The following is a 27899-nucleotide window of genomic DNA, read 5'->3' as shown; positions in this document are numbered from 1 at the left end:
CTACATTCCACACTTACATAACATGCTATTTTCTCTTAATAAGTTAAACCACATCAGACCCGGGTTGAGTTCATTACAGCGAGTCCCAATAGGCACACAACGCCATTTTGAAATCTTTGCAACTGACCTGTTCCCGTTGGGGAGGTGGACTTAACATGTTAGCCAGGACACCACAGAGTGACCTCAGATCAAAAGTTCTGTTACCCCAGCTTCAATCAGGCTTCCCACATGAAAGCCCCTGAGTAACATGCTGTTCAACGCATTCTGCATCTCCCCTCGCGTGTTCACCCATCTGCACGTACGGGCACACTTCGGCTGCTGGCGGGTTCACCCATCTGCACGTACGGGCACACTTCGGCTGCTGGCGGGTCCTCCCAGGAGTGGAGAGTGAGAGAATATACCAGACAATGTTTCTAATTATCCCTTTTCCGTATATTTCTCCTTCTCTCAGTTCAAGTGCTGCGGCTGGAACAACTACACTGACTGGTCATGGAACCAGTACTTCAACTGCACCCAGGGGAACCCCAGCTCTGAGCGCTGTGCGGTCCCTTACTCCTGCTGCACCCCCGTACCAGGAGAGGTGGGTGGGGGCTCAAAACATACATACAGTGCATTCAGAAAGTATTCATACCCCTTTACTTATTCCACATGTTGTTGTCACAGCCTGAATTCAAAATGAATTTAAAAAAGATATATATAATAATCTACACACAATACCCCATAATGAAATGTTTGCCAACTTATTGAAACTGAAAAACAGAAATCTCATTTACATAAGTATTCACACCCCTGAGGCAATACGTTAGAATTACCTTGGGCAGCGGTTACAACTGTGAGTCTTTATGAGTAAGTCTCTAAGAGCTTTGCACACCTGGATTGTACAATATTTGGCTTCAAGCGCTCTCCAATTGGTTGTTGATCATTGCGAGACAGTCTTGCCATAGATTTAAGCCGATTTAAGTCAAAACTGTAACTAAGCCACTCAGGAACATTCAATGTCGTATTGGTAAGCAACTCCAGTGTACACAGAGTGTATAAAACATTAAGAACACCTGCTCTTTCCATGACAGACTGACCAGGCGAAAGCTATGATCCCTTATTGATGTCACTTGTTAAATCCACACCAATTAGTGTAGATGAAGGGGAGGAGACCGGTTAAAGAAGGACTTTGAAGCCTTGAGACAGTTGAGAAGAATTGCAACATTTCTGGGTTTTTCACATTCAACAGTTTCCTGTGTGTATTAAGAATGGTCCACCACCCAAAGGACATCCACACAACTGTGGGAAGCATTGGAGTCAACATGGGACAGCATCCCTGTGGAACGCTTTCGACATCTTGTAGAGTCCATGCCCTGACTGAGGCTGTTCTGGGGGCAAATGTGTTCAATCTTCATGTTTTGTCAATTCAGTGTGTATTTGGCCTTTCCTGCTGAAAGGTGAATTTGTCTCCCAATGTCTGCCTGAAAGCAGACTGAACCAGGTTTTCCCTCTAGGATTTTATCCTAAAAAACACCATTGCTGATGACAAGCATAACCCATAACATGATGCAGCCACCACCATGCTTGAAAATATGAAGAGTGGTACTCAGTGATGTGTTTGATTTGCCCCAAACATAACACTTTGTAATCAGGACATTAAGTTTATTTCTTTGCCACATTTATTGCAGTTTTACTTTATTGCCTTTTAACAAACAGGATGCATGTTTTGGAACATTTTATTCTGTACAGGCTTCTTTTCATTCTGTCATTTAGGTTAATATTGTCAAATCAAATTTTATTTGTCACATACACATGGTTAGCAGATGTTAATGCGAGTGTAGCGAAATGTTTGTGCTTCTAGTTCCGACAATGCATTAATATCTAACAAGTAATCTAACAATTTCACAACAACTACCTTATACACACAAGTGTAAAGGAATGAATAAGAATATGTACATAAAAAAATATATGAATGAGTGATGGTACAGAACGGCAGAGGCAAGATGCAGTAGATGGTATAGTGTACAGTATATACATATGAGATGAGTAATGTAGGGTATGTAAACATATGAAGTGGCATTGTTTAAAGTGGCTAGTGATACATACCATATACTGTATCTTGCCATCTTGATGTAATGTATCACTAGCCACTTTAAACAATGCCACTTCATATGTTTACATACCCTACATTACTCATCTCATGTATATACTGTACTCTACATCAAGATGGCAAGATGCAGTAGATGGTATAGAGTACAGTATATACATATGAGATGAGAAATGTAGGGTATGTAAACATTATATGAAGCGGCATTGTTTAAAGTGGCTAGTGATAAATTGATGTAATGTTTCCATTATTAAAGTGGCTGGAGTTGACAGCAGCAGCCACTCAATGTTAGTGATGGCTGTTTAACATTCTGATGGCCTTTAGATAGAAGCTGTTTTTCAGTCTCTCGGTCCCTGCTTTGATGCACCTGTACTGACCTCGCCTTCTGGATGATAGCAGGGTGAACAGGCAGTGGCTCGGGTGGTTGGTGTCCTTGATGATCTTTTTGGCCTTCCTGTGACATCGGGTGGTGCAGGTGTCCTGGAGGGCAGGTAGTTTGCTCCCGGTGATGCGTTGTGCAGACCTCACTACCCTCTGGAGAGCCTTACGATTATGGGCGGAGCAGTTGCCGCACTAGGCGGTGATACAGCCCGACAGGATGCTCTCGATTGTGCATCTGTAAAAGTTGTGTTTTTGGTGACAATTTGAATTTCTTCAGCCTCCTGAGGTTGAAGAGGCGCTGCTGTGCCTTCTTCACCACGCTGTCTGTGTGGTTGGACCATTTCAGTTTGTCCGTGATGTACGCCGAGGAACTTTCTACCCTCGCCACTACTGTGGAGTAACTACAATGTTGTTGATCCATCCTCAGTTCTCCTATCACATTCATTCAACTCTGTTTTAGTCACCATTGGGCTCATGATGAAATCCCTGAGCAGTTTCCTTCCTCTCCGGCCACCGATTCGATGGACGCCTATATCTTTGTAGTGACGTAGTGTATTGATACACCATCCAATGCGTAATTAATTATTTCACCATGTTCAAAGGGATATTCAATGTTTGCTTTCAAATGTTTCTACCCATCTACCAATAGGTGCCCTTCTTTGTGAGGAATTGGTTAAATCTGTGTTTGAAATTCCCTGCTCGACTGAGGGAAATTGCATGTGGGGTACAGAGATGAGGTAGTCATAAAAAATTGTGTTAAACACTATTATTGCACACAGAGTTAGTCCATGCAACTTGCGACTGCTTAAGTAAATGTTTACTCCTGAACTTATTTAGGCTTGCCATAAAAAAAGGGGTTGAATACTTATTGACTCAAGACATTTCAGCTTTTCATTTGATTACCTTGTAAAAAATATTATTCCACTTTGACATGTGGTATGTGTATTTTGGGGGTATTTCTGAATGCACTGTATGTACGTTAACCCGACAGCAGCCTGGTCAAGGGGTTTGGGTCCCTTGGTGTAACAGTTAAGGTGTTGGGTTGACAGTCGCTGGACCTGGGTTCGTGTCCCGGTAGGGGCCAATCCCTGAATTCGCAGTGTTGGTGTCAGAAGTGGGATGGGTTAAGGTCACTAAACTTACATAGATATAGACTTACACACAGGTCATTATGTATAAATGCTGACATCACCCTCATTACTGGAGAGAATTAAAACACTTAAATGGAGATCTACAGACAAAAGCATAGATGATTTCTCACTCTGGATAGAATTACACTGACCGTTTACAACGCGATCAGAAACCCATTAACTAAACACAAGAACCGAGGTAGTGCTACAACCTGCAGTTCACATGCTGTAACTACACAGCAATTATAACAGATGAAATTAATCACAATTCATTTAAGTCGATGCGGTTGATTTATAATTAAACTTGTATGTTATTACAATGTAATTATCTGTTTTGAGTCAACAGCGCATCACGATTGCTTATGTATGAAGTCTTAATGTCATTTTGTCTCTGTACAGGTTGTGATCAACACCAAGTGTGGCTTTGGGGTCCAGACTCAGAACTACCTCGAGGCCACCAAGTCCATCTATCCAGTGGGTTGTGCAGACCGGGCGGTTCGGTGGATTGAGTCCCACCTGCTATTGGTGGGGGCTCTAGCTCTGGGTCTCTCCCTGCCTCAGGTAACCCATGCACAAGGGCTACATACAGGAGGTGGAGTGGGGAACACCAGCCTTCTCATAGTGGGTCTGCATACAACAGAAATGAGGCACAGGCAGATTTTAGATTCAGGTTGGGATGATAAAACCCACCACTGAGATGGTGGCCTACTTACCACATCATGTAAGATATTATCCATGCCTATATTCCCTCACATCCTGAGTGTGAGACACTCATGAATCACATCCCTATAATAGCCTTGAAAGCTTTCAAAATGTGGGATAATTTAAGTTGGTGTTTAATTAAGTTGCATGACTCACCCACTCTTGTCTGCTGGTACAGTAGCTCATTTCTCAGAGTGCTGTGTGCAGTTTGTACAGTCACTAATGAACGGGGCTGCTCACTACTCCCATCTGTCACTTCTCTCTCCGCCTCCAGTCTCTCCATCCATCCCTTTTTCTCTCTATCCCTCGCTCTGATATTCCACTGATTTGGTCTCCTCCGAGAAGGAAGTGTGTAAATTACCCACAAGTCACGTCAAAACAATTGCCTTACAATTCCGACAGCTTTGATGTGGCATCGTATTCAAGAGCAGGAGTCAATGCCTACTTTCCCTGTCTCTTCATTTATTTAACTGTTGTTTACATCACCCGATGCCTTGATCACTTGCACAAAAAAAGCTCCTATTGATGCAAGTTAAAACAAACACAATGTGTTAAGGTCAAAGAATAACTATCAGACTCTGCAGTCTGTTTTCATGCAGATGTTAGATGAAATTTGCTAAGCAATAGAATTGTATCCACTGTGCATGGTAAAGCCACGCAAGTTTTGACCTTCAGAGACTGTTCTTAGTAAGCCGTATTAAGCTTTATCTAAGAGTGGCGGTGTTGGGAGTGAGTTAGCACCCAGCCTGCGACCCAAATGAGACCCTATTCCACATACTGGGCTCGGAACAAAACTAGTGCACTGTGTAGGGAATAGGGTGCTATTTGGGACGCAGCCAGAGTGTGTTCTTGTCTCTGTCAGATTGCAGGCATTGTGCTCTCCCAGATCCTCATCTCTCAGATCCAGGATGAGATCAGCTCAGTGTTGTGAGAAGAAGATGGCCCGACCGACACAGAAAATAACAGAACAACTAGGAGAGAACAGAGAAGAAGTACTGGCCACTCCAGTTAACAAAGGGCATCCATCTATGGTTACATTACACAGCCTTCGGAGCATCTGATTTAGTGGTGTGCTGTATAGACCGTATGGAAGTGTGTTATGCTGGACTTAGATGACTAAAGGCTGACATTGGAAGTGTTTATTTATTACATTATTTAAATATGATTTATATTGACATGAGGATATTCTTTTCTGAAAAGGATGCATTATTTATATTTCAAAGTGTGATTGCTAATATAATTTGCTATATGAGACTGTAAATGTTGTGTTACAGAACATTCAATTGAACATACTTTTTGACAAATGTTGAAGTTAGAGAAATCATTGGATATTGAACATGTTGATGATCATTTCTATTAGGTCCACGTAACTGAAGAATAAAGGCCACATTCTTCAGCCAAGCATCGAGTCAATTTGGGGAGGGTACCTCTGCAGTAGCCCCTGGTCCAGACTCAGTGACACCCAGGTTAGGCATGCAGGACATGGGCTCTCTGGATCAGCCGGTCAGTGAGGGGAGAGTTGGGTTTCGTTGCCTCACGCTCCACCAACAAACATCTCCAGAAGGACAACACAAGACAAAAAAAAGGACAGTTCTAGATTGAGTTCTTTAGAGTAGAACATCTAACTGGAGAACAAAAGGCACTCTGTAACGGTAATCAATAGATACAGTACACTGTATACAGATCATTGTGTACTGTATTGCACCCAGAACGCTTGCATTTGACAGACTTCAGGGGGTGTCAATAAGGACAAGCTTAGCCATGAGAACATACTGATGAAATTCAACAGTCAAGATATTTCTACTTCCCTGACGAGGGAGCACAGGGAGCACAAGACGAGAGAAAATAAAATCTTACTGGACAGAGGACCGTGTATTATATTGTACAGAGAGATCAATATTGTGTATTTAGCCATTCACTTTTGTTGGGTTGTAACTTGAAAAACGTATTCCTGTCATTATATTAGAACTTATTGATTACATTACATGTATAATAAATGCTTCGTGTCACGGATCAATGAAAGGGTGAATAGGAACTCTGTATGAAAAGTTATTATGGGAGAAAAGGGAAACAGAGTATGACATCACTTGTAAACATCCTGGAGAAGTGACCGGATCAAGAGCAGCTGCTACCAGACGGCTCCATCAACGAAGACGACAGCACAACCGTTAGGCAGTATTGGGCAACAGATAGAAGTTGAAGTTACACCCCTCATCTCATCTGGACATATAAATGGTTGTTTGATCATGTGCAAAGTGTGATTGCAGCTGAGGCACCCAGTGGGTTGAATAAAATGGGTTAGAGCTTTTACTAGTTGTGCGTTTGAGTTAACTCCTGTTTGTTTAGAACCCAACACTTTTTTTCTCATCGATGTCTATTTTGAGAAAGAAACATACTCGGCATCTACGTCATTGTCCAATCACAGTGGCACAGCATTGAAGTGACCTCTGGGCTAATAACAGAGCAAATCGGAGTAAAAAGCCTTTCAATTGGAGGCAGCCCATCAATGTATTTTACCTGGCTAATTTCTGGTGATGAGTCACTCCTGACTTCATTGCTGCGTGAATCAGCAGCAGATTAAAGACGTCTCTCTGAGAAATGGAACAAACAAGGCAATTACAATACACACTAGACCCAACATATGTTTTTACCACAGAACATACTGTGTCTACCCCTCTGGATCAGGTTCACTAGGGCACACCATTTCAAAAAGGTTGTGCAACAGAAAAAAAACATCTTATTGGACAAGTTCGGGTAGCACCTGCCCGTTTTCTTCCGGTTCTTCCCAAGTGAATACGACCCTGCTGTTGTACCCATAGAAATAAGAATGAATAGAAAGGGCATCTCCATTCAGGTCAATGATAAGATAATGGGTATACTGGCAGCCATTTTGAGTGTACAGTACCCATGCCAGGAAGTAAAAGCAGGAAGAGTACCCTTCAATCTATGCTGTGATTTGTTGTGTCATCTCTACTGACATTACATGAGCCACATCGGTTAGCATCATTTAAAATTACAATCCAGCATCAGTTGATGGAACATTCCAAATTACCATGGAAATTATTGCATCACAATACCAGGCAGCCATTGAGTGTACCCATGAGTTTACCAGTCAATTGCCAGGGTAAGAGCTTCCAAGCCCATTCATTCTTAGTTCTATGGTTGTACCTAAATAAGGATCATTTCCCTATGAACAGCGCCTAAGGACGATTGTATTGTGGTTAAATGATTTATCACTCATTGCATTGTGCTTTACATTCCCATAGGCCTATTAGAAACACAGACTGCCATAGCCTGAATGCCTCAGTGAGTGTTCGTCAAAGGTCCTTTTTTCTGACATAGATTATATCTATTCCTGGTCTAAAAAGCACTTCCAAAAAGGACATTCCCTATTGAACATGCTTTTCACTCCAGGCGTAGGTTTGAAAGCCCATAGAGCTCCTGAAAACCCCCCGATGGTTCACAAAATTTGGGGCTCACCTGCGCGTCACTGCCTCCTATCTCCATCATGCGGTAACGTATGGGCTGCAGGAGCTCCACGGCTCGGCTGTAGTTGCCCTGGTCGTACTCCAGCAGGGCCTGACACATGGGCAGCCCCACGCTGCCAGCCAGCAGGTGCTGGTAGTTCTCCTCTGGAACACTAGACACACAGCAGGAGAGACGATCGAAGACAATAGAGATGTCAAAAGCCCTATTATACTTACAAAAAAAAAATATGTATGCTCTCACTGAACTGTATGTGATCCCTGCAGAAATGGTGTCACCATGGTGTTACTAGCAAAACGAGGTCTGAGGTTTATTCTGTACTGTCAAATACAGTTCATGACCAGAAGCTTCAGGGCATCATCCACACACAGCCAGACTAAAAGGTAAATTGGATTTACAAAACGTTGTAGGATTAACATCTGATAATAGATACTGTAGGGCATTACTGCATGTGATTGCAGAAGAGAGAAACACGTGAAACTGTCTAAAACGACAACACATCCCACCAGACAGAGTTGCTTTCGTAAAATCTCTAGACTAGACCATGCATTATGATTCCTAGACATTGGTGTGAAACAGGGTTGCATTTGATCACCTATTCAGTTCTCAATGTATATTTATGATTTTACTCTGGCCATCAAAGGTGTCCGTCTAAACAATTTTATATGCAAATGGCATCATATTGAGCTCTGAAACTGAAGATGAGCTTCAGGAAAATGGTAAATATTGTTAACTGGTGTGAAAAATTTAAACTGAATATCAATGTAGACAAAAAGCAGTACTCTATAGAAGAAAAAAAAACTAGAACACCTTTAATGTTCTCCTGCCATATTAACGTTGTCAGTGAGCACAAGTATCTGGGGTTGATTATTAATACATTTTTGGATTACAATGTGTCTGTTAAGTATGAAGCTAACCATGTGAATTGTGCCCTTGGTGCCATCATTACAAAGTGTAAAGCCATGGGTGGCCTACCTTGTAAATGTGTATGTACTTTCTGTAATGGTGGTTCTGTTGAAACTGAAGCTCATACAACGAAATAAGGGATGATCTTTGTCAGCTGTCCAGCCAAAATGAACATTTTCACGGTCTTGATGAAAATAAATAGTGACGTTTTATCCAGTAACAATAACGGAAATGCCTGCGCCAAAGCCTGCCACCACCGTATCCTCCAACAGAGAGGTTTCTTTAGAAGTGCCTAATTGTCCTTTCATTCACTGTACTTTGCTTATGCAAACGTGTATAGATGATGTAATGCATTATAGATGTCTGTACCATGTTTGATTTTTGAGACACTAAAAACTCTCTTTGAGTGGTCTACAATGTGGTTTTAAAGAAATCAGGTTTTTTTGTATAATAGTGGCGTGATATGTTTTCTAACTCTGCATGCATCACTGTTCACAAACACGGAAACAAAGGAAGCCTCAAAGGAATCAAATAAACGATGAGTATAATTTTTGGTAGCCTACTCTGTCACAGTACTTATATTTTGGTATTATTTGGGAAATTACACTCGACCACTAGGACCAGACAAATGGTGGTGGTAAACATCAGGCGATCTATAAAGTGGCTGGGGATCTCACCAAACAACACAAGAAACACCACATAAGATAAAGGATTTTACTACAGTCAACTCTACGGCTCAACACACATTTAAGATAACCACTACTGCTAAGTTTGTGGCTCATAAAGAACAAGTCTATTAGCTACCATCCACTCACCTGGTGACATTGGCTAGTTAGAACTTTTTTATTTTCCAGATTTTTATTTGACCTTTATTTAACCAGGTAGGTCAGTTGAGAACAAGCTCTGACAGCTGCTGCTTAAAGTTAGACTCCAGCTTCAGTGATTTTTGCAATTCGTTCCAGTCATTGGCAGCAGAGGACTGGAAGGAAAGGCGGCCAAAGGAAGTGTTGGGGATGACAAGTGAAATATACCCGTTGGGGCACGTGCTACTATGGTGACCAGTGAGCTGAGATAAGTCAGGGCTTTGCCTAGCAAAGACTTATAGATGACCTGGAGCCAGTGGGTTTGGCGACGAATATATAGTGGGTTCGCGCCCAGGCTCTGTCGTAACTGGGTTCGCGCCCAGGCTCTGTCGTAACCGGCCGCGACCGGGAGGTCCGTGGGGCGACGCACAATTGGCCTAGCGTTGTCCGGGTTAGGGAGGGTTTGGCCGGTAGGGAAATCCTTGTCTCATCGCGCACCAGCGAATACTGTGGCGGGCCGGGCGCAGTGCGCGCTAACCAAGGTTGCCAGGTGCACGGTGTTTCCTCTGACACATTGGTGCGGCTGGCTTCCGGGTTGGATGGCGCTGTGTTAAGAAGCAGTGCGGCTTGGTTGGGTTGTGTATCGGAGGATGCATGACTTTCAACCTTCGTCTCTCCCGAGCCCGTACGGAAGTTGTAGCGATGAGACAAGATAGTAGCTACTAAACAATTGGATACCACGAAATTGGGGAGAAAAAGGGGTAAAAAAAATACAAATATAGTGAGGGCCAGCCAACAAGAGCATACAGGTCGCAGTGGTGGGGAGTATATGGAGCTTTGGTGACAAAACAGATGGCACTGTGATAGCAAACTGGATGTAGTTTGAGTAGAGTGTTATAAATGACATCGCTGAAGTTAAGGATCAGTAGGATAGTCAGTTTTACGAGGGTATGTTTGGCAGCATGAGTGAGGGAGGCTTTGTTGCAAAATAGGAAGCTGATTCTAGATTTAATTTTGGATTGGAGACACTTAATGTGAGTCTGGAAGGAGAGTTTACAGTTACAAGACACCTAGGTATTTGTAGTTGTCCACATATTCTAGGTCAGAACCGTCCAGAGTAGTGATGCTAGTCAGGCGGGGGGGTGCGGGCAGCAATCAGTTGAAGAGAATACACTTACCAGTTTTACTAGCATTTAAAAGCAGTTGGAGGCCACGGAATGAGTTTTGTATGGCGTTGAAGCTCGTTTGGAGGAGTCCAAAGAAAGGCCAGATGTATACAGAATGGTGTCGTCTGCGTAGAGGTGGATCAGGGAATCACCAGCAGCAAGAGCAACGTCATTGATATATACAGAGAAAAGAGTCGGCCCGAGAATTGAACGCTGTGGCACCCCCATAGAGACTGCCAGAGGTCCAGACAAAAGGCCCTCCAATTTGACACACTGAACTCTGAGAAGTAGTTGGTGAACCAGGCGAGGCAGTCATTTGAGAAGCCAAGTCTATTGAGTCTGCCGATAAGAACGCTGTGATTGACAGAAAGCCTTGGCCAGGTCGATGAAGACGGCTGCGCAGTACTGTCTTTTATCGATGGCGGTTATGATATTGTTTAGGACCGTGGAGCGTTGCTGAGGTGCACCTATGACCAGCCATGTGGAAAGCATGGCCAGCCATTGAAATGATCGATTATCGTAGATTTATCGGTGGTGACAGTGTTCCCTATCCTCAGTGCAATGGGCAGCTGGGAGGAGGTGCTCTTATTCTCCATGGACTTTACAGTGTCCCAGAACTTTTTGGAGTTAGTGCTACAGGAAACCATTTTCTGTTTGAGAAAGCTAGCCTTCGCTTTCTTAACTGACTATAAATCGGTTCCTGACTTCCCTGAAAAGTTGCATATCACGGGGGCTATTCGATGCTAATGCAGAACACCACAGGATGTTTTTGTGCTGGTCAAGGGCAGTCAAGTCTGGGGTGAACCAAGGGCTATATCTGTTCTTAGTTCTACATTTTTGAACGGGGCATGCTCATTTAATTAAGATGGTGAGAAAATCAGTTTTGAAGAGCAACCAGACATCCTCTATTGACGGGATGAGGTCAATATCCTTCCAGGATACCCGGATGCAAATTGTCATAACAGAAAGCATTACGCAAGCAAAATTAATTGACCAAAAGCGCATCTGAAAGAGCCCAGTCGGCCAATTCAAAATAGAATTGAGTTTCTCTCCTCACTTTGGGAATTGATTTTTCCCCTCTCAAAAAGCTGCATTGGCCCAAAGGTGCCTTGGCTGCCTCCACGCTACATTTTCCTGTTACGTAACAATCAGAAACATGACAACTGCCCAGGATTGGATTTTTTGGCAGAAGGGGTTGTTCGCTGAGGAACATAGTGTATAGAGCCTGTGGTCAGGGGTGTCAGAACACATTACAGCCACACACGTAAACACCACAACCTGTGGGAGAGCGCAACAGAGAGCAACCCTGAGCTCTCTCTCCACTCTGAGACTTATCCCTCTCACCCCACCAGTCATACTCCCACTCGTTTTCTCCTCGTGTGTTATGTAAGGGGGCTGTGTAGGAGTTTCATAAGCCAGCGGTGGTGTGGTGCTCACTTGGCCCGCTCCCGGAGGCCCTCCAGCAGGCGCTGGGACTGGGCCGCTCCCCCTGACTCCTTGGCTCCCAGCGACGACATGAGGAAGTGGAGGTCGTTGAACAACAGCACATGGTCGTCAGTGTGGGGCTCTGTGAGTTGTTGCAGCTCCCGCCAGCGGTCCTTCACGCACACACCTGACACACAGGAAGAAAGTAAATCAAAAGACAAACAAACATTGAGCACAAGCCTATCGATAAGACACACACACACCTGACTAGACACTAGATACACATAGTAAGAGTGCACGTAACAGTAAACTTGAGCAGTAAGCATGTCTAACCCTCCATCTCCAGTCTGTAGAGTAGAGAGCAGGCGTCCACAGTGTCCAGCATGGCCCCTGAAGCCCTACCGCGCCGAGACACCTGAGGGGAAACAGTCACTTCTGTTCAGTACACAGACGTATGTCACAACCTGTGACTTCAGCCGTATGGGTAACTGTGTGTTTAAATGCCTCTCCAACAAGGGAATATCAATTTGCTCATTTTTATTTTACCTTTATTTAACTAGGCAAGTAAGTTAAGAACAAATTCTTATTTTCAATAACGGCCTAGGAACAGTGGGTTAACTGCCTGTTCAGGGGCAGAACGACAGATTTGTTGTACCTTGTCAGCTCGGGGATTTGAACTTGCAACCTTTCGTTTACTAGTCCAACACTTTAACCACTAGGCTACCCTACCACCTCATACTTGCTTTACTTTCTAGAATTGATACAGTAGTTCCCTATCCATTCCCAATGTACCAATAAAATAATAAGGGCAGACTTGACTGCTGTATTTAAGCAATAAGGCAGGAGGGGGTGTGGTATATGGCTGACGCAACACGGAGGGCTTGGATTGGGCATATACCACAAACCCCCGAGGTGCCTTATTGCTATTATAAACTGGTTACCAATGTAATTAAAGCAGTAAAACTATACGGTCTGATATACCACGGCTGTCAGCCAATCAGCATTCAGGGCTCGAACCACCCAGTTTATTTAGCATATTATAAAATTACAGCATATATTCCAGAGACACAATGTAGCTTTACTGTTCATATTTTCCAGGGCCGTAACTACATACGAGGACACATGTTTTCTAATAAAAATAACAGAATATATAACACACACAGTCAATAGTTTGGACACACCAAAATCATTCAAGGGCTTTTCTTTATTTTTTACTTTTTTCTACATTGTAGACTATGAAATAACACATATGGAATCATGTTGTAAGAGGAAAACAAATATATATAAAAAGTGTTAACCAAATCAAAATATATTTTACATTTGAGATTCTTCAAAGTAGCCACCCTTTGCCTTGACAGCTTTGCACTCATTATCTCAACCAGCTTCATGAGGTAGTCACCTGGAATGCATTTCAATTAACAGGGGTGCCCTCTTAAAAGTTAATTTGTGGAATTTCTTAACTTCTGAATGCGTTTGAGCCAATCACTTGTGTTGTGACAAGGTAGGGGTGGTATATAGAAGATAGCCCTATTTGGTAAAAGACCAAGTCCATGTTATGGAAAGAACAAATAAGCAAAGAGAAACAGCCCATCGGTCAGTCAATACGGAACATTTAAAGAACTTTGAACATTTCTTCAAGTGCAGTCGCAAAAACCATCAAGCACTATGCTGAAACCGGCTCTCATGAGGACCGCCACAAGAAAGGAAGAGCCAAATTTACCTCTGCTGCAGAGATTAAGTTCATTAGAGTTACCAGCCTCAGAAATTGCAGGCCAAATAAATGCTTCAGAGTTCAAGTAACGGACACAGCAACATCAACCGTTCAGAGGAGACTGCATGAATCAGGCCTTCACGGTCCAATTGCTGCAAAGAAACCACTACTAAAAGGACACCAATAAGAAGAAGAGACTTGCTTTTGCCAAGAAATACGAGCAATGGACATTATTTCCATCGGTCTCTGTCCTCCACATTTTAGATTTTTGGTTCCAACCGCCGTGTCTTTGTGAGATGCAGAGTAGGTGAACGGATGATCTCCGCATATGTGGTTCCCACCGTGAAGGTGTGATGGTGCTTTACTAGGGACACTGTGTGATTTATTTAGAATTCAAGGCACACTTAACCAGCATGGCTACCACAGCATTCTGCAGCTCTACGACATCCAATCTGGTTTGCACTTAGTGGTATTATCATTTGTTTTTCAACAGGACTACCACATGATTCCATATTTGTTATTTCATAGTTTTGATGTCGTCAATATTATTTGCCAATGTAGAAAATAGTAAAAATAAAGACCCTGGAATGAGTAGTTGTGTCCCACCCACCCAAAAGTAAGTACATCCTCCCCTCTTCTGGGAAGGCTTTCCACTAGATATTGGAACATTGGAGTTTTAGTGAGGTCTGAAACTCCCTGCAGCAACCTTAGTTACGGCACTGATTTTCCCCCATTCACTTTGGATTTACTCTTTGTCCATAAAAATACCACACCGCTATCATGTTGTGAACAAAAACCGATTTAACTATTTTTGACTTTAGACCGGAATGACACACATTGACCCCCAGTCTGCAGCACAACATAACCACACCATATAGCTTTTACTCTGCTCCCATACAGTAAGTGCTGCTACAGTAGGATTCTTGGAAGGCCTTTGGTACGCCATCTGCGAGGCCAAATTAGTCTTGATGAGAACTTATTGAGAGCACTAACCTGGGTGTCAAATATGTTCAGAGCTGCATCATAATCTCCCTGCGGGGGAGAAAACACAAACAAATCCAAATTGAAAAACAAGTATGAGTCTTAAAGTTAATTACACAGATAATACACACTAATACAAACATGTCCAACTGTAATCAACTTCACACTTCAGAGAACCCACGGAAAGGTACAACAAATATAAATTGCGCTTGGAGTATCTCATTACAATCTGTACCTTTTCGATGAAGTATAGTGCCCAATGCCAGTAGTTGTGACAGGCTAGCATGTCACATCCCTGCAAATGAAAACGTCAAAGTTAATTACGTATTTACACAGATAGTTGAAGCCTAGCCTGGTGCCAGAGCTGTATGCATTGGCATGACAATGACTATAGGAGTTGGGGCGGCAGGTGGCCTAGTGGTTAGAGCGTTGGGCCAGTAACTGAAAGGTAGCTGGATTGAATCTCCGAGATGACAAGGTAAAAATCTGGCATTCTGCTACTGAAAAGGGCAGTTAACCCACTGTTCCTCAGTAGGCCTTCATTGTAAATAATGGATTTGTTCTTAACTGACTTGCCTAGTTAAATAAAAAAGGTGTTTTTTTTTTTTTTTCAAGGAGCTGGCAAGTCAGCACAAACAGATCTGGTACCAGGCCATATTGAGGTGTTGAATGACACAACATGCAGCAGATGGACTCGTGATGAAAACCCACCGCCCAGTCTTTCTCTGTGCTCTCCATGAACTTGAGGCCCTTTTCCACCTCAGCCTTCATCTCGTAGACGTGGGCTACAGAGTGGACACACCAGGCATCCTCCGGGGTTAGAGCCAGGCCCTGGGGGTTAGAGGAGAAGATTGTAGATTGAACTACCTCATGGTAGCACATTGGTCAGTCTAGTTGATTGCCTACGCAACAGAAACGTCTGCACAGTAATAGACATCTTCTGAATGTGGTTGGATTGCCATCAAGGTTGGACAATTTAACCAGCGGAGGTCATCGTTGCATGACGACAGAATTAATGATTTACAGCTCCAAATCATTTCCATGGCAAATTGACACCGCCAGAAACATCTTACCTCTTTAGCCATTTTCTCAGCCTGGTCATAAAAATGAGTCTCCAGAAGTCCAAAGGAATATAAGCCCTTTAGGTAGCTGCAGGAAAAAGCAAAGGAAGTGCAAGTATTAAAGCAGTGCTACAGCAATAGCAGACCCGAGGCAAGCTAGCTAGGTCAATATTCGTGTAGTGCATTTAAGGATGAATTATAACGCCCTATAATAAATAGCCATCCATTTGTTTTCGGGGGAAAAAGAAAAAAAAAAGTTTTAAAATGGGATCCTTCGATTTGAATTCGACTGTTGGGACTCATGGTCTGACTGCCAGCGGTGATTGTTGATCACAGTAAACACTTATACACAGAGGCAATTACTGTCTAGCCGAGAGGGAGCCTATGATGAAATACTATGAGTTATTTAACAAGAATGGCCCTCAAGAGTTCACATGATATGAAAAATACAGTATTACCAAGGCTATATCTGACTGACACCTTGCGTCTCAGTACTTGAAAAAAAAAATATATATATATGTATATAAGGAAATCAGTCAATTGAAATGAATTCATTAGGCCCTAATCTATGACCTTCACATGACTGGGAATATAGAGACGCATCTGTTGGTCTGAAACCTTAAAAGCTACACGACATCTCCTTCGCATAGAGTTGATTAGGTTGTTGATTGTGGCCTGTGGAATGTTGTCCCACTCCCTTCAATGACTGTGCGAAGTTAATGGAAACTGGAACACGTTGATCCAGAGCATCCCACACATGCTCAATGGGTGACATGTCTGGTGAGTATGCAGGCCATGAAAGAACCACCATTTTCAGCTTCCAGGAATTATGTACAAATTCTTGCGTCATGGGGCCGTGCATTATCGTGCTGAAACATGATGTCAGCGGATGAACGGCACGACAATGGGCCTCAGGATCTCATCATGATATCTCTGTGAATTCAAATAGCCGTAGCTTATGCCTGCCGATACCATAACCTCACTGCCACCATGGGGCACTCTGTTCACATCAGCAAACCGCTCAATCACACGACACCATACACACTGTCTGCCATCTGTCCGGTACATTTGAAACTGGGATTCATCCATGAAGAGCACACTTCACCAGCGTGCCAGTGGCCATAGAAGGTGAGCATTTGCCCACTGAAGTCGGTTACAACGCTAAACTGCAGTCAGGTCAAGACATTGGTGAGGATGACGAGCAAGCAGATGAGTTTCCCTGACACGGTTTCTGACAGTTTTTGTGCAGAAATTCTTTGATTGTGCAAACCCACAGTTTCATCAGCTGTCCCGTTGGCTGATCGCAGATGATCCCGCAGGTGAAGAAGCAGAACGTGGAGGTCCTGGGCTGGCGTGGTTACATGTGGTCTGTGGTTGTGAGGACAGTTGGGAATACTGCCAAATTCTGTAATACGATGTTAGAGGCAGCTTATGGTAGAAAGAGTTACATTAAATTCTCTGGCAACAGCTCTGGTGTGCATTTCTGCAGTCAGCATGCCAGTTACAGTCCCCCAAAACTGCACATTTTTGACTGGACTTTTGGTCACCAGCACAAGATGCACCTGTGTAATGAGCATGCTATTTAAAATCAGATTTTTGATAATCCATCCACCTGACAGGCAAGGAATATCTTGGCAAATGAGAAATGCTCACTAACATGGATGGAAACAAATTTGTGCACAAAATCAGAGAAATAAGCTTTTTGTGCATATGCAACATTTCTGGGATATTTTATTTCAGCTCATGAAACCAACACTTTACAAGTTGCATTTATATTTTTGTTCAGTGTAAATGCCATGAACCTATCACAATGCCCTGACAATCAGATAAGACCCCCTTGGTACAGCTAATAATTGCATATCCTCAGAGTAAAAAAAAAGACCCATGTGCAATTGTGTAATGACTACCTATAGAGGGGGGGGGGCATATATGCCTCTCTTATAATATATAGAGGCATGTGGGGCTTCCAATGAGGCAGCACCTACCTACAGTGCCTTGCGAAAGTATTCGGCCCCCTTGAACTTTGCGACCTTTTGCCACATTTCTGGCTTCAAACATAAAGATATAAAACTGTATTTTTTTGTGAAGATTCAACAACAAGTGGGACCCAATCATGAAGTGGAACGACATTTATTGGATATTTCAAACTTTTTTAACAAATCAAAAACTGAAAAATTGGGCGTGCAAAATTATTCAGCCCCCTTAAGTTAATACTTTGTAGCGCCACCTTTTGCTGCGATTACAGCTGTAAGTCGCTTGGGGTATGTCTCTATCAGTTTTGCACATCGAGAGACTGAAATTTTTTCCCATTCCTCCTTGAAACACAGCTTGAGCTCAGTGAGGATTTGTGAACAGCAGTTTTCAGTTCTTTCCACAGATTCTCGATTGGATTCAGGTCTGGACTTTGACTTGGCCATTCTAACACCTGGATATGTTTATTTTTGAACCATTCCATTGTAGATTTTGCTTTATGTTTTGGATCATTGTCTTGTTGGAAGACAAATCTCCGTCCCAGTCTCAGGTCTTTTGCAGACTCCATCAGGTTTTCTTCCAGAATGGTCCTGTATTTGGCTCCATCCATCTTCCCATCAATTTTAACCATCTTCCCTGTCCCTGCTGAAGAAAAGCAGGCCCAAACCATGATGCTGCCACCACCATGTTTGACAGTGGGGATGGTGTGTTCAGGGTGATGAGCTGTGTTGCTTTTACACAAAACATAACGTTTTGCATTGTTGCCAAAAAGTTCAATTTTGGTTTCATCTGACCAGAGCACCTTCTTCCACATGTTTGGTGTGTCTCCCAGGTGGCTTGTGGCAAACTTTAAACAACACTTTTTATGGATATCTTTAAGAAATGGCTTTCTACTTGCCACTCATAAAGGCCAGATTTGTGCAATATACGACTGATTGTTGTCCTATGGACAGAGTCTCCCACCTCAGCTGTAGATCTCTGCAGTTCATCCAGAGTGATCATGGGCCTCTTGGCTGCATCTCTGATCAGTCTTCTCCTTGTATGAGCTGAAAGTTTAGAGGGACGGCCAGGTCTTGGTAGATTTGCAGTGGTCTGATACTCCTTCCATTTCAATATTATCGCTTGCACAGTGCTCCTTGGGATGTTTAAAGCTTGGGAAATCTTTTTGTATCCAAATCCGGCTTTAAACTTCTTCACAACAGTATCTCGGACCTGCCTGGTGTGTTCCTTGTTCTTCATGATGCTCTCTGCGCTTTTAACGGACCTCTGAGACTATCACAGTGCAGGTGCATTTATACGGAGACTTGATTACACAGGTGGATTGTATTTATCATCATTAGTCATTTAGGTCAACATTGGATCATTCAGAGATCCTCACTGAACTTCTGAAGAGAGTTTGCTGCACTGAAAGTAAAGGGGCTGAATAATTTTGCACGCCCAATTTTTCAGTTTTTGATTTGTTAAAAAAGTTTGAAATATCCAATAAATGTCGTTCCACTTCATGATTGTGTCCCACTTGTTGTTGATTCTTCACAAAAAATACAGTTTTATATCTTTATGTTTGAAGCCTGAAATGTGGCAAAAGGTTGCAAAGTTCAAGGGGGCCGAATACTTTCGCAAGGCACTGTATAGAGAGGCATGTGGGGCTTCCAATGAGGCAGCACCTACCTATAGAGAGGCATGTGGGGCTTCCAGTGAGGCAGCACCTACCTATAGAGAGGCATGTGGGGCTTCCAGTGAGGCAGCACCCGGGCCACAGAGTCTCTCATCTGGATCTGGGCCCCTAGGTAGAAGAAGCCGTCGTGGGCAAACTTCAGGGCGAGCAGGTCAGTAGGGTGTTCCACCAGGATCTCCTCCCAAACATCACACGCCTTAGGGAAATTCCTACAGGGGACAGACAGTAGTTATTCTCTATTGTCTTAAGTCACATTAAAACCACAGGAACGCAATGAAAGCAAATCAACATCAGATCAAATGAGAGATGTTACCTTGGTTTTAGATTGTGCTCTTGGAGATTCATATTATTTCTCTATAGCTTAGATGTATTTGTAGACTTAAGGAAGGAACTGTTTTTAGAAGCATGTGACCAAGTCATAAGGCTGAGTCGCCTGGTAAAAACAAAGATACTGGTGTGTGAATGGTCTGTTTTGCTAGGTGACCTCAATTCTCCAGGGTATTCCTTGAACCCTGTTCTAAGGCTATTACACAAGACGAGCCGAACAGATGTGGTTTTGTTTTCGCTTGTGGAATCTCTTCTGCTGTCCAAAATGTGGACCTCAATAATCAGTGCTAGTACAGTTCTATTGTCCCCTGGGAGCAATAAAGTAAATCAGGGCCCGTATCCACTAAGCGTCTCCGAGTAGAAGATGGGAGGATAGAGACATTTTACTCTTACGGGTAGAAATCTATGCATGAAGCTTCTTTCGTCATCAGCGTCACACCTAGTCAGATATTTAGGAGACCACATGAGCTATCCTAACCAGTTAAGTGTTACTAGCAGGTGTCTTGATAATAGAAAAAATGCAGCGAGTCAGTGGTTCCTCCATCACATGCAAATTCTTTGGAGTTCTTAAAATAATGGTTTTGATACTTCTATATGATCAATCCATAATTAACTTAGACCTACAGTACCAATCAAAAGTTTGGACACACCTACTCCAAGGGTTTTTCTTTATTTTTTACTATTTTCTACATTGTGGAATAATAGTGAAGAAATCAAAACTAATGTAATGACACATTTGGAATCATGTAGTAACCAACAAAATAAGTGTAAATCAAAATATAATTAATATTTTAGATTCTTCAAAGTAGCCAACCTTTTCCTTGACAGCTTTGCACACACGAGGCATTCTCAACTAGCTTCAACTGGAATGCTTTTCCAACAATCTCGAAGGAGTTCCCCCATATGCTGAGCACTTGTTGACTGCTTTTCCTTCAGTTGTTCAACTCATCCCAAACCACCTCAATTGGGTTGAGGTCGGGTGATTGTGGAGGCCAGGTCATCTGATGCAGCACTCCATCACTCACTTTTCCTGTTGAAAATGAAATGATGCACAAACCAGATGGGATGACGTATCGCTGAGGTGGCCATGCTGGTTTAGTGTGCCTTAAATTCTAAATTAAATCACTCAGTGTCACCAGCAAAGCACCCCCACACCATGCTTCACAGTGGGAACCACACATGCGGAGATCATCCGTTCACCTACTCTGCGTCTCAAAAAGACACGGCGGTTGGAACTAAAAATCTCAAATTTGGACTCATCAAACCAAAGGACAGATTTCCACTGGTCTAATGTCAATTGATCGTGTTTCTTGGCCCAGGCAAGCCTCTTCTTATTATTGGTGTCCTTTAGTAGTGGTTTCTTTGCAGCAATTCGAACATGAAGGCCTGATTTACGTAGTTACCCCTGAACAATTGATGTTGAGATCAGTCGGTTACTTGAACTCTGAAGCATTTATTTGGGCTGCAATTTCTGAGGCAGGTAACTCCAATGAACTTATCCTCTGCAGCAGAAGTAACTCTGGGTCTTCCTTTCCTGTGGCGGTCCTCATGAGAAACAGTTTCATCATAGCGCTTGATGGTTTTTGCAACTGCACTTGAAGAAACTTAAAAAGTTACTGAAATTTTCCGCATTGACTGACCATGTTTTAAAGGAATAATGGACTGTCATTTCTCCTTGCTTATTTGAGCTGTTCTTGCACCAAATAGGGTTATATTCTGTATACCACCCGTACAACACAACTGATTGGCACAAACGCATTAAGAAGGAAAGACATTATACAAATGAACTTTTAACTAGGCACTCCTGTTATTGAAATGCATTCCAGGTGACTCACTCATGAAGCTGGTTGAGAGAAAGCTTTGCACACTCTTGGCAGTCATCGATTTAAATGTTTAACACATTTTTGGTTACTACATGATTCCATGTGTTATTTAATAGTTTTGATGTCTTCACTATTATTCTACCATGTAGAATGTAAAGGAAAAACCCTTGAATGGGTAGGTGTCCAAACTTTTGACTGGTACTGTACATCTTGCACTTCCGACTATGATTTCACATGAGGCCTATTACACAATTATATATACCTGAATACTTATAACCACTAAGCTAATAAACATGTTTGGCTTTTTTATTATTTAATTAGCTACATCATGTTATTTCAAGTTATCCTTTTGGAGCACAACATCACGTTGTTAAAAAAAAGATGTCTACATTGGGTATGCCTATAAGTTGGGCAATTGAAGTCATCTAGGGCTTATGTTAACGTTGTATGCAACATTATCGGCAAGTGTAATCATTATGCCGATTTGCAAAACGTCTTGCAACAGAAACCAGTCACTCCAAATGGAAAATGCAAACAAGAGTTTCTATTGGACCAACTCAGGTAGGGCCCTCCCCGCTTCGTTCCGTTTAGTTCTTAAAACGGTAAACAGTTTCTTTAATAAATACACCCCTACTGTACCAAAGCAATTTGGAGATGTTAAACGGGAGTGACAAGTGTGTTGACGGTAATATTGTCCAAATTCTGCTTTTAACAACCATCAGAATTGGTTATGCAGGCCAACATATTAGGCAATAATTAAGAGTAGGCAAAGTGATCGTGCCAGGTGACAATTAGATCAAACTTTTTACCATTGCAACATTTGATGTACAGTCACATTCACAGTGGTTGTCTGAAGTACATTATCTATAGAGTTCACAGATGGCGATGCCGTACAGCGATGGGATATTCCCCATCATTTTGCAACAAAGTCAGAGCGTCATCACCAGCTTTCCTTTGCGGTAACTCAAACTGTCGGGATGACCAGCTGAGAAACTTATTAGTTGATTTTACTCCTGGCTTAGAGTTTGTCTGGGCAGTATACTACCATCATCCTAAAAACCTACCGTTAGCTGTGTGTTTGTTGTCGTTTTAAAATAGGTTAACAGGATTCCTAGGACTTTTTTCTGAGATGTTTTGTGGCTACAGACTCAGATCGCTCTCAGATCTCCAGTGGTTCCCTGGTTCTCACCCCTTGGAGAAGTGCTCCATGGCCCTGACGTGCAGCCTCTCCCTGGTGGTAATGTCCTGCTGGATCTGGCCGAGCTCTACAGTCCTCTTCACCGCGCTGGCCAGGCGCTCGTTCAGAAGAACCGAACTCCCTGTCCCCACCAGCTCCATCCCCGTGCTGATCACATGACCCATCACTACAGGGCACAGGGACACTTTTGGTAAGTCTGAAGGCCTAGTCAACCCCTAGATACTCATTCACTATTCTCTCAAAAGCTACAGTAGTCGTGATGAATGTAGACCCTCAGAGTTAACATCGGATAGTTGGAATTCAACCTCATAGCTCCAATCCTAGACACTTCTCAATGATCTGAAAGAATTGTATGGATGTAAAATAATATGGCCATGGCTCCACCTCGTCATCTGAAAGGAAGGTAGAATTTCCACCAGATTGGTTACACCCATCCGCTCCGTTCAGATCTATGAGAAGTGTCCTGACGTAAGGCTAGGGTTGATTTCAGACTGGGACGCTCACAGCACTGTACTACACTTCAATGTTAGCTTAATCCTCAATGTTACAATGTTGTACTGTATTTAGACTGAAGTCCTGAATGTAGCCTAGTGAGTGTCATTGCTATAGCCTTAATGCTCCAGTAACCTCTTTCGAGTGCTTGTTAATAATGTATCTTTATAGGCTGAATAGGATTCTGTGCAGGCCTACTAAGGGTTTAACACCCATACAATGCTTTATTTTTATGAGGAAAAATTGATTACCAGAAGTCTCACTATGTTCTTACATACCAAAGTCAGGGTCAGCTGACTTGACTGCAGACATGCATCCCTCGACTCCTCCAAGGTTCTCATCATTGCGCCAGGTTACATACTGGGATTTAAGATAATGCACAAAATCCCAAAAAATTTAACAGAATGTGTTCAGATCACAAAAAGGAACATATGTCTCTCTCCGGTAAGTTGTAAGGTTTATGTCAGCAATTATACACAATGACCATTGTTACTTTTTTTTGTCCACAAGGAAAAAGGCCATTTTAAGCTTAGGGGTTAGATTCAAGGTTACAACAGTGTAGGCTCCTTAGACGAGGGAAGGGAGGACCATCCTAATTTCAGAAAAATGTAAAGTGAAACATTAAAAGTCATCCTTTTTACATTTTAGTCATTTACCAGACGGTCTTATCCAGATCGACTTACAGTTGGTGCATTTAAGATACTGTGATGTGTGGTTGTCCCATCTAGCGAAGTACATTTTCTTCAATAAAGTAGCTATCAGCAAAGTCAGTAAATTGTGAGTGTTAGGTGACGAGAGGCTACTTTTGTTGATAAAACTATACTTAACAAAAATGTAAACGCAACAAAAGTAAAGTGTTGGTCCAATGTTTCATAATAAAAGTCCCAAGAAAGGTTCCAAATGCAAAAAAAAACTAATTTCTCTCAAATTTTGTGCACACATTTGTTTACACCCATTTAGTGAGCCTTTCTCTTTTGCCAATGTATCCATCCACCTGACAGGTGTGGCATATAATTGTAATTTTTATTTAACCAGGCAAGTCAGTTAAGAACAAATTCTTATTTACAATGACGGCCTAGGAACAGCGGGTTAACTGCCTTGTTCAGGGGCAGAACAGATTTTTACCTTGTCAGCTTGGGTTTTCGATCTAGCAACCTTTCGGTTACTGGCCCAAAGCTCTAACCACTAAGCTAATCAAACAGCATTATCATTACACATGTGCAACTTGTGCTTGGGACAATAAAAGGTCATTCTAAAATGTGCAGTTGCAACAGATGTCTCATGTTTTGAGAGAGCGTGAAATTAGTATGCAGGAATGTCCACCAGAGCTGTTGCCAGATAAATTAACATGAAATTATCTACCATAAGCCACCTCTAACATCATCTTAGAGAATTTGGCAGTATATCCAACCGGACTCACAAACGCAGACCACGTGTAACCACGCCTTCCCAAAACCTCCACATCTGGCTTCTTCACCTGCGGGATCATCGGAGACCAGCCACCCCGACATCTGATGAAACTGTGGGTTTGCACAACCAAAGAATTTCTGCGCAAACTGTCAGAAACGGTCTCAGGGAAGCTCATCTGCGTGCTTGTCGTTCCCACCAGTGTCTTGACCTGACTGCAGTTCGACGTTGTAGCCGACTTCAGTGGGAACATGCTCACCTTCGATCGCCCCTGGCACGCTGGAGAAGTGTGCTCTTCACGGATGAAGTCCGGTGTCAACTGTACCGGGCAGATGGCAGACAGCGTGTATGGCGTGGTGTGGGCGAGTGGTTTGCTGATGTCAACGTTGTGAACAGAGAGCCACATGCTGGCGGTGGGGTTATGGTATGGGCAAGCATAAGCTACGGAAAATGAACACAATTGCATTTTGAATGCACAGAGATACAGTGACGAGATTCTGAGGCCCATTGTTGTCATTCATCCGCCGCCATCACCTCATGTTTCAGCATGATAATGCACAGCCCCATGTCACAAGGATCTGTACATAATTCTTGGAAGCTAAAAATGTCCCAGTTCTTCCAAGAACTGCATTGGGATGCTCTGGATCAACATGTATGACAGTATGTTCCAGTTCCTGCCAATATCCAGCAGCTTCGTTCGCACGGCTATTGAAGAGGAGCGGGACAATATTCCACTCTATGCGAAGGAGATGTGTCACGCTGCATGAGGAAAATGGTGGCAACACCAGATACTGACTGGTTTTCTGATCCACGCCCCTACCTATTTTTTAAGGTATCTGTGATCAACAGATGCATATCTGTATTCCCCGTCATGTGAAATCCATAGATTAGGGCCTAATGAACTTAAATGGACTGATTTCCTTATATGAACTGCAACTCAGTAAAATCGTTGAAATTGTTGCATGTTGCGTTTATATTTTTGTTCAGTGTAATTATATTCAGGTCACCAAATAACTGATTAAAACAGTTGCAATGAAAGTCTACAGCAGCCTCAACAGAACCCTCTAGGGTAGCACCATGGTGTAACCGGAGGACAGCTATTATCCATCCTCCTCTAAGTCCATTGACTTCAATACAAAACCTAGGAGGATCATGGTTCTCACCCCTTTCCATAGACTTACACAGTACTTATGACGACTTCTGGAGGACATCCACCAACCTTTCAGAGCTCTTGCAGCATGAACTGACATGTTCATCCAATCAAAGGATTTAGAGAATGAATCTAGTTCTGAACGCATGAGCTACAGCTATCTAGCACTGAAGTGCATAACGTGTGGTGAGATGACTCAAAGAGAGAAAGACAATAATTGAACAGTTAAAATAATTTCTTAAATTGAGAAGCAGCAGCGATGAGTGAGAAAACGAGAGCTAGCTATATTTCATTGTATTTTATCTTACCTTTCACCTTCTTACAGTAGCTAAATAATGCAGCTAATTTAGCCAACTCAACAACTTGACTCAAACAGAGAGGAATGCTATTAATGTTAGCCAGCAAGCTAAGGCTAGCCAACACTGCATCTCTTCCAAGTCAAGGTAAACTATATTTGATTAATTTATTGCCACGAGGCCCACCGGTGTAATTGCTATACTGCATGATAGTACACATGGATTGGATTGTGGGTTTACTAACGTGTTCGTTCTAGTAGCTATGTTGACTATGACGTTAGCTAATACGGTGAGAACGATACAGTTATGGTATGAAGGTTGGGCTTAAGAGAGGTTTTTCACCTGGTGACAGACAGCTGTTGTGTTGTGCATTGAAGTGACAAGTGAAGGGAAAAGGTGATAGAAGGAGAGAGTGTAAATGCAAGAAGGAATTATACAAGAAGCAAAGTGATGACGCTGCATGCAGCTGCTAAGAAAATGTAATCTGTGTGTGCGGATGATCGGGGGTGTTTTTATTCCAAAACGTTTATTAAACTGAAGCAAACGGAACAAAACGGAGATGGACCTGCCTGAATTTGTCCAACAGAAACTATCGTTTTAGCTAACTGTTTGGACTAATGATTACACCCCAGATCAGCTAGATGAAGGTGGTATTGAATGTGTCACCTTGATTACTCCAATTTGTCTCAACCTTTACTTTATAAACGTTCATTTGTAGGCTGGGTTGTAGCTACCTTATGATGGGTATAGGGCAAATTCAAGTATCATGTAGTAACATAAACCTATTGATTGTTACATAGAGATGGGTGAATGGAATATCCAATATAATCCAATATGCTGTAATAGAAATAAGGCTATCCTCCCTAATCTTAAATGACACCAACCGCCGCTGGGCTACAATTAGGTTTAGGGAAAATAGGATTTTTCATGGGAATCAATTGTTTGGTCCCCACAAAGATAGTAAAACAAATGTGTGTGTGTTTGTGTGTAGACAGAGCTAATAAAATGACTACCTGTGTGAGTATAGCATCATACATTTTGCAGGCCTCATTGCTGGATGTGGACAATGGTAGACCCTCTGCCCTCCAAGCCTAAGGAAATAGAAAGCGGTTATCACACTAACCTTACGTCCCTTGAGAGGAAACTAATCGGTTTGCCGTAGGAGACTTTTGTTATCAAGCGGGATTTTAGTGTGTGGAGGAAATTGTCCCTCGGCCAAAGTCTGACTTCATCAGTTCATGAAACTCTAATTTGTTTTATTGACGACAGACACCTTCACTGCCTAGGCTACTGCAATAGAAAATCGTTTATCGCGATAAAAATGTAGCCTACAAAAGTTACAGTAGCCTATGCAGCTTGCCGTCATGCACATTGATGTTAACGACAAAAGACAGGACAATAATGTAAAATGTAATTTATCCATTGTAAATAAAACAGTTAACCTCTATCTGAAACTTGGCATGGCCAATCAACAGCGCAGTAGCTTAATGGAAGGAAACAACCTGTGGGATGTAGCCTATTTTCTACTTTCCCGATATCATAGCCTATTGAATTTAAACAATCATAATATGCAATCCAATACATAACACGCAGCTCTGGTAATTGGTTAATTTACCTGACAATCCCTGAAACTAGACGCAATCATTTCTGCTAACTGCGGCGGTCTTCTTTTTCCTTGCGCGACTAAAAACTTTTCCGTTTCGACTGCACACACCCGCCCTT

The 27899-nt window shown here is 42.5% G+C and overlaps 2 protein-coding genes across 3 annotated transcripts in view; one reads left to right on the top strand and one right to left on the bottom strand.

The window, feature by feature from the left end:
* Positions 1–6609, top strand: part of LOC139407204 (tetraspanin 33b) — an 11217-nt gene extending 4608 nt beyond the window's left edge. The window contains exons 5-7 of one of the 2 annotated variants that reach the window (XM_071150778.1): positions 452–580; positions 3997–4158; positions 5162–6609. In XM_071150778.1, coding sequence (XP_071006879.1) covers positions 452–580; positions 3997–4158; positions 5162–5230 — 360 coding nt within the window. In that variant the 3' untranslated portion in view covers positions 5231–6609. The remainder of the gene's footprint in view (positions 1–451; positions 581–3996; positions 4159–5161) is intronic. The other variant, XM_071150769.1, reaches the window with a different exon arrangement.
* Positions 5424–27899, bottom strand: LOC139407195 (tetratricopeptide repeat domain 38). Its single transcript, XM_071150757.1, has 14 exons — positions 27793–27899; positions 27191–27268; positions 23603–23684; positions 22824–22998; positions 19520–19693; positions 15851–15926; positions 15489–15608; positions 15013–15072; positions 14790–14828; positions 12419–12500; positions 12098–12272; positions 7780–7939; positions 6817–6890; positions 5424–5854 (listed from the first exon to the last, which is right to left on the bottom strand). Exons 1-14 carry the CDS (start codon positions 27820–27822, stop codon positions 5767–5769), a joined length of 1413 nt encoding a protein of 470 aa, XP_071006858.1. The 5' UTR covers positions 27823–27899; the 3' UTR covers positions 5424–5766.

Source organism: Oncorhynchus clarkii, chromosome 1, assembly GCF_045791955.1.
Source record: "Oncorhynchus clarkii lewisi isolate Uvic-CL-2024 chromosome 1, UVic_Ocla_1.0, whole genome shotgun sequence".
Classification (NCBI taxonomy): domain Eukaryota; kingdom Metazoa; phylum Chordata; class Actinopteri; order Salmoniformes; family Salmonidae; genus Oncorhynchus; species Oncorhynchus clarkii.
Note: the sequence above shows the minus strand (reverse complement) of the source record. Positions and strands in the feature narration are given on the sequence as shown.

What these genes read in the sequence shown, in the direction of transcription:
- LOC139407195 (XM_071150757.1), bottom strand. Translation starts at nt 27,822, where the DNA reads ATGATTGCGTCTAGTTTCAGGGATTGTCAG. An exon ending in GTCAGCTGACCCTGACTTTG is followed by an intron (nt 22,999 to 23,602) that starts GTATGTAAGAAC and finishes TGTGCCCTGTAG; the next exon opens with TGATGGGTCATGTGATCAGC. An exon ending in GCACAGAGAAAGACTGGGCG is followed by an intron (nt 15,073 to 15,488) that starts GTGGGTTTTCAT and finishes TTTCATTTGCAG; the next exon opens with GGATGTGACATGCTAGCCTG.